Genomic DNA, 7900 nt, shown 5'->3' with positions numbered 1-7900 from the left:
CGAGGACGTAGAAGCACTGAGACGTCGACTCCCTTCCACAAGCTTCCTCTCTCTCTCTCTCTCTATTCTCACTCTCTCACCTTTGATAACCCTAAATCCTTTAGCAAACCTTTGCAAAGTTTTAGGAGACCCTTTTGCATTGCTTAGAAAAGCCATAGGCACACATATTTAAAGTTTAGGAAACTCCCTTCCGCACATTGTTGCGAAAGACCTCAAATTTTCGCAGTCCGCACAAGATTCGGACTCAAATCTGTGTAAGCTCGATTGGTCGAGTCGAGTCCTAAACCGGTCGATCAGCCCACTCGACTGGTCAAGTATCATGAAAAAAATAAATCCAAAGTCGCTGGAGTTTGAGTCGAGCCAGGGCTGGATTGGTCGAGCACCACCCTCGACCGATCGAGTCAGGCTCACGACCGGTTGAGCCAGGGAGGAAATCCCATCACTTTGCTAGAGAGTCCCATATCCGAAGCTGAGATTGATACCCACGGTCGAGAGTTCAGAGTGAATTTTCAGCCCTCAATCAATCCAAATGTGTTCATATGATCCATTCAAATTTACCAAAAATGTTCACATCAAAGTTGTGTAGTAAAATACTGGTTTCTTTCTTGCAAGGTATAATTGTTTATAACATAAATCAATGGTCAGCTGCTGGTGCATGGCCCACCTAACAAGTGCAGTTGATGCTAATGTCACGGCCCATTTCTATGGCTTAGTCGTTCCACTGAAGCCACGTAGGTTAAAATCCACGTACACCGTCGCCTGTGAGCATTTTCTCATCTTTTGATATACGAATACGAGCGGACAACACGAGGGCCAATCCTTGGCTATCTTTAACCGTTGGATGCATGGATTTTTATAAACGGCTGATAGGAGATTTTCCTACACAATGGATGATGGGTCAGATGAGATGGCTATGAACTTGCAAACAGAGCGTTTATTTTAAGCTCTGGCTCATCTAAGATGTGGTTCAGCAATTGGATGAGGTGTGTGTGTCTGTCATCAGTTCTCCATCAGATTTCGATAGATCGGCCTTTCTAATGTGGCCCATCATTTGTATGGTTCTGATTTAGTGCAAATATATACACCGTTGGAATCTTGGCGGAGCGGGGTAAGACAGACCATGGTTCTCTTTGATCATTCCACGCCATCTAATATTTTAGACTTATGAAGCAATCGTGCCAGCACTAGATCAGAACAAAACAGAAACGAGATTTCGTATGCAGAATATGTGAGGCTTGCTTCAAAACCGGGGAAGTTGAAAGGCCGACACGTGGCCACTTTTGCTTTTCCTGTCGTTCGCTCCAATTGCCTTTTTTTCCACTTTCCTTTGTGCGTTTCTTGTGTTTTTTTAACCCACTCGCACCACTCCGGACATGCACTTTAAACGCACAACACGTGTCATGATGATTTTTTTTGAGAAATCCGAACGGTTCAAGAGGTGAGTCCACTATTAATATGATACTATTTATAATATAAGATTCTCCAAATATATAAGAGGAATGTGGACCGTTAGCATTTTATTTAAGAGCATTCCTTCAATCATTCTTGGTTAGTCCACATGATGAGTGGACCAGACTGATTTTTCGATATAATCTTCTTTATGGTGGGACCCCCTTAGCCATCATCATGTCTGAGAGACATACCAGGTCGGCACATCTCCTCCGTGTAATGGTGCATGTGGATTGGTACGTGTGGGACGAGCAAAAGCTCCAAAAAATCAAATAATTGAGGTATTAATATTATATAATCCTCGGCCAAGAGTATCTACAGTCCCTAAGCTTCTTATTAATAGATATGGGGCCCATGGTTCAGTGATCCAGGCCATTGATATGGTGGGTTCCATCGTGGATGGCTCATGCACCAAATATTCACAGAATGATAAGAAATCTTTGGCCTTTTCTGTTTCAATATAGACCGGTACTGTATTTTCTTCCTTCGCCACGTATAGAAAGTGAAGCATCTACAGGCTCTCCACCCCCACTGATGATTTCATATGAATCCCAGAGCAGAATTTTACGAACCCGAATCGCGAGGATAGTGCAGAAACACAAGCGCCCAGATGTCGCGTACACAGCGCGGTTGGCCCAGCTGACTCGGGTGCTGTAAGTGCTTCCCTGCTATACGGGTTATGGCGCGGGTCGCGGATTGGCCGGTGTTCCCTGCACCGGCCGGTTAGCCGCTGGAAGAGCTCTGTGGGCCCCACTATGATGCGTGTGTCTTATCCACACCGTCCATCCATTTTGCTAGCTTATTTTAGTGTATGAGACCAAATGAGGCAGACCCAAAGGTCAAGGGGACTACACCAAAGAAACAGTGGAGATTGAGCGCTTGGTGTAGAAAACTTCTGGGAGCCACGGAAGTTTGTTCAAGCTGATATTCGAGCTTTCATTTCATGACTCCGTGAAAAAGCTAGATGACAAATAAACATTGAGGTGGCCCCCAAGAAGTTTTCAATATCAGACGTTAAGCTTCACTGTTTCCTATAGTGTGGTTCACTTGAGCTTTGGGTCCGCCTCAATTCAGAGCTCATGGACGGAGGACTGTGTGAATAAAATACACAGTGAGATCTATAGAGCTTTTACTCCAGCTAGCCGGCTGGTGCCGGGTCACCAGCTAATCCTCGTCCTAGGACGGTACACTTTCGATTCATGAGAGGTTTTTATTTTATTTTTTAAAAAAATAATATTTTCTTCAGGTGCGCGTGTGGCACCTTTAAATAATATCCAACAAAAATCAGGTCAAATCGCTAGAGATCCAATTCAAATGGATTGTGATTTGTGAAATTTCTTTGTTACGTTGAAAAGACTTTCTAGTACAATAAAAAAGAGAGAATTGAAATATCAAAAAATGAAAATTTCTGCGTAGTGAAAAATAATGGAATTAACGGTCACGTATTGTACCATTAAAAAACTAGCAATTATCCTATTTCCCCGATTAAAAAAAAAAAAGAAAGCGTCCACAGCTCATATATTAGGATTGTTACCATTGAAAAACTAGCAATTATCCTATTTCCCAGATAAAAAAAAAAGAAAGAAAGCGTCCACAGCTCATATATTAGCTCATATATTAGGATTGTTCCAATAAAATCGTATTTAGCACTGCGTCTGGATTCCAAAACATACTATATTTATCAAGCGTCGTATACTACTTGAGTACCATCTATCTCATTCGTTTGTTGAAGTCCTTCGTATGGTACGATTTCTTGAGTTTTCTCTCCTGCACGTGTGGACTCTCCCTTTCTCATGCACACACGTACGCACTTGACCTCACGTGCATGACTAGTGACTTCCATACGAGTGGAAGCATAGGTATACTTCATGACGTGGACAGTGATCCGTCCTGCCCGTATCGGTGGGGCACATGGTTTGTTGATTCAGACCATCGATCTAATAACCTACAATAACAAACCAACGGTTTCTATTACTGAACCATATGGGCCCCGCGTTTCAGAAAAATCTCGTAGTTTCTTTGTCTTTTTAGCAACATTCACCATCCGAATTTAAGTCCAACGTATGAACCGTCTAGATCAATCAACCATGGCCCACTTCTATAGAGTAGGTGCTTCAAGATCAGACAAACCAGACCACCTGTCCGATCAACGTACTTTTGTCACTTTCAAATGCAAAAGCGTTTGCAAATTGGTTTCAACCGTTCATTAAGAAGACAGTGACGATCTCCCACATGTGCGACGAGAAAACACGTGTATCCTGGGATTTCACATTTTCCAGAAGAACAACCAAAGCAAGGATGAGAAGAATTGCGTAACGGTGGAAGCTTTAAAACGCAAAGTACAAAACCCGAAACGTTACAGAAGAAATCGAAAACAGTCGAAAATCCGAAACTTTCTGATTTACAACAAAGCAAAACCCTTCAACATTCCTCATATCGTCGTTATTTAATAAACAAATATTGACAACAAACTACCATCACGAATCACACCCGCCGGAATCTGACCCACAAGCGGTTAGTATGTTAGTATCCGGCCATCATCATCTCGTGGTAACGGGCATCCATGGCAGCCTTCTTCTTCTGCATCCTTAACTGCTCATAAAACCTCTCTATAAACTCCTCCGCCTCCTTATCCACGCGGGAGTCCACGTCAGCCGGGTCCTTGATCGGGAAGGGCGAGTCGGTGACCCGCAGCTGCCGCACCATCGGGCTCTTTCCGAAACCCGGGAGGAACGGAGCGGGCGAGACGCCGGCCGATATATCGGAATTGAGGATCTCGAGCGCCTTGTGGAGGACAGTAATGTCGTCTTCGATGGGAGTTGGGTGGATGCAGGAGAAGTAGTGGTGGTTATGGTGGTTTTGAAAGGAATGGTGGTGGGACTTACGTTTGCTGAGGTGGAAGGGGAAGGCGGGGCTGTTGCTGCAGCTGAACTCGTACTCTCGGGGGGCGAAGAAGGAGGAAGATGCGTGGGCGTTGGAGGATCGGCAGCTGAAGTTAGAGTGGTGATGGAACATGAGATTGCCGATGGCCTTCTTTCCTGCAATCTTGCCACGTTTCATCATGAGGTGGAGATCCACCATTAATTTGCTCTTCGAGATGCCCTTGCGGAGCATGAAGAAGAGGACTCTTACGATATGCCACAAGCGCTTCGTCAGCACTGGGGGGCCTGCTTCCATTTTTTCTCTCTCGGGAGGGGGTTTTCGGTAATTTTGTTTCTTAGAGGGAGTTTTGGGTACTTTTATTTTTTAGAGAGAGAGAGAGAGAGAGAGATCTTGAGAAAAAAAGAGCAAGCGAAGGAGAGGTATTTAAAGGGCAGGTTTGGGAGACGACGCAAGAAAAGAAAAATGATTAAATTAAAATTGGGGAGAGAGAAAAAGGTCCCGACGGAAATGTTTTTTTTTATAATTTGTAGAAATTACCAGAAAGCCTTAGGTTTTGGAGACGAGAAGAATTCTGATACTCTGGCAGAGTGTGATGAGCAATACGCAGGCCGTTAGAGATTAAGTAAAAATTTGCATAAGTGGTTCAGTAGAAAATCAAATCAAACCGTCCAAATTATGGGCCCCATTTTAGATGTTTCATGAACCGATTACGCTTATTTCGTATCTGGATATTGAACTCTTAAAACTTAAAATATCCGATTGTTCTGTTTCATCCCAAACAAGTGTTTACAAATCGGAGGTTAGAAATGCTCAACCTCTATGATTTTAGGAATTTAACTTGGATACTGTTGGTTCCAGAATTTGGACGGTTTATTTTGACTCAACACATAGCACGTATACATTTTTTTGAGTGCCTGTGTATCAAGTTCATTTGCTGACAGAGTATATCAAAGAACTCCCCTGGAAGCTTAGCTAGTTAGCTTCAATGATTTGAGATATTTGCATCGTGAAATGTCGAAAATGCCCATCCTTAATCCCAGGAATCATAAATGTGTAAAGATATTAAAGCTCGTGTACGGCGTACAAAGAGAAGATGCAGTGCAGGCTTTCACCCGGGTTACTTTCCACGCACTACATGTGACAGGAGTTACGGTGAATCAAGACCATCCATCTACAGGCCGCTGTTCAGAAACTACATTGATCACAGAATCTTAACCATTGCTCGTTTTTGAAGGAGTTGACTGAATGGACAGACTCTTCGAATCGGAAGTAGTGAACTCTATATGGAAGCCACATTGAGGTGTAAGATTCGACGTCTAGGATCTTCTGATACGGGAGATTGTTCGAGAATGGTCCATACATGATGGAGACAGTCAGATCAATGGCTAATGGCTTGGATAGATCGATCATGGAGCTAAAATCTTTAAATTGAGTCTGGAAGAGGGAACTTTCTTTGAAAAACGAATAGGAAACGAGCTTCTAATTAATTTAGCCCTTCATTGTAAAAGTTATTGAAACTATATTCAAATAAACCCTCGAATGGACGGCTATGACGGTCTCTTGTGGGCCCCATCATTTAATGGAGTTCCAAGAAATCATTCAACACCTTAGATTGTCTTGCCTAAATCGCCACTAATGTTCTCCAGCATGCGTTGCCCTATTTACGTCCGCAGGCTGAGATGGTCTATAGATTGGAACCGCCCGTCTGCATTCGGCCCTTCACTAGCTGTAGATGAATTCACAGAAGAATCTAAAGAGACATTCTACTCCTTAAATCAACGGTCAGATCATCTCTGAAACATGATTATGGTCTAAGGGCTTGTGCACGCTGGCACAGAGAAGATGGACAGTTCAAATCGTCGGGCCATCCCAGCTGGGCCACACATGCTGGCGATTCTGAGTCGCGACAGGGGCAAGATGAACTCTTTCCCGCCAGTTTATTCCCTACGTAGAAAATCAGCACGGGATGCGTATTTTGGTAATCCAGAATGACTGAAGGAGGGACAGTTTCGTCATATTAGCAAAGCGAGGGCCAGCTCGTAATAGTGTGGGGGAATGAATGGCGGCACCTACTCTGCAACGTGGCAAAGGAAATTGGAAGGTGGGGCCCGCACCGCATAATTTGGTAACGTGTACGGTAATGATCAGCTTGATCTCAGCCGCAAAAGCCTGCAACTGGGCGGCTACTTGCGCTTTCATTTCTCGTGGGAGGGAGAGATTTTGTAGTCCGCATGATGATATAAAAAGTATACTCGTTAAGACCATCGATGACATTTATATAAAGTAAGGCCCATCGTTCTTCGTGATCTACGCCATTGGTATGTTGGGCCTGACTATGGATGGATCTTTCCCTCCAAGAAGATTCTCACCCCAATTCCAAGATTTCTTTAAATAAAAATAGACTTGGAAACTCTTCCTCACCGTCCACTGGTCGGCAACAAGTTCGGTGGCTAAGAACATCGTATTAAGAAGAAGATGCTTGGGCCTTGGGGCATCATACGGCCACACTAGGTGATCTAGCCCAGCACTCGTCTCCTGTGCCCTAGACCTCACCTACGGTCCACAAGAGTTTCAACTCGAGGTCAAAGGTTCGAGTGCGTGCGTAAAAAACACAAAAAGAAACGTGTGCTTACAAAACATTTATAGAAAAGACAAAAAAAAAAACAAAAACGCGGCATTAATCTTGGCTAACGTTCAACAGAGTTATGTTATTAACATATCTAAATGATCAGTTTGTCAATACATTTTTATTTATTTATACTATTATACCCAAGGAGCATACATATGTAAGATTCTACCAGACCCACCTTTTATAGAGAGAGAGGGAGAGAGAGAGAGAGAGAGCACCCTAGATGCTTACTTTTTATGATTTTTTTTTCCTTAACGTCGGAAAACTTATATAATGGAAGTAAATTTTTTAGGTAATAAAAAGGGTTTTGGACTAACATACTTCTAATTTTTATCTTAATTTTTAGGTAAAAGTGGCTAAAAAAGTAGGGGTATTTTCATACACTTAACTTTTTTCACACCTTAATCCATATCCCAATTGATATACTGAGTGGAGATACCTTGTTTCAACACTTGAGGTCTTGGTATTGTTCCCTAGTGGGTGTGGCTAAAAGTGGAGTGTGTGTACTGACATGAGTGCTCAGTAACAAGTTAAATAAAAAAAAAAAGAAAAAAAAAAAGAAAAAAAGAAAAAGAGAGTAAGAGTGTTTTCATTTTTATTGAGCTGTTCGTTTAATCAGAGGTCTAGATTCATAAGTCAGTTTTGTTAGGGTCAACAAAAGAAAAGTGCATGGAAGGCCACGTCTGTAGTAAAAAAATTACCCATATGCATCTGCACGCGCGCGCCACCAATACCTTGCATCCATTTTGCAATCTCATTTCAGGTCATGAGTTAAAAATTGATTAAGATTTGAGCTAAAGGACTCTGCAACAAGCAATGCTGATGGAATACCTACCATTAAAAAACATGAGGGCCATGGAAGTCCGGATCAAGATGATTTCCTGTATTTCCTTTGTTCATGTCTTTTTTCTATTTTTTACACACCCCCACACACTCCCA

General features: G+C 42.7%; 1 protein-coding gene across 1 annotated transcript; it reads right to left on the bottom strand.

Annotated features, from left to right (window-relative positions):
- Nucleotides 1–3972: 3972 nt before the first annotated feature.
- On the bottom strand, nt 3973–4626 carry LOC131249334 (uncharacterized). The gene has a single exon (XM_058250021.1). It carries the CDS (start codon nt 4624–4626, stop codon nt 3973–3975), a length of 654 nt encoding a protein of 217 aa, XP_058106004.1.
- Between the last annotated feature and the right edge of the window lie 3274 nt (nt 4627–7900).

Source organism: Magnolia sinica, chromosome 1 (genome assembly GCF_029962835.1).
Source record: "Magnolia sinica isolate HGM2019 chromosome 1, MsV1, whole genome shotgun sequence".
In the NCBI taxonomy this organism is placed as follows: Eukaryota; Viridiplantae; Streptophyta; class Magnoliopsida; order Magnoliales; family Magnoliaceae; genus Magnolia; species Magnolia sinica.
Note: the sequence above shows the minus strand (reverse complement) of the source record. Positions and strands in the feature narration are given on the sequence as shown.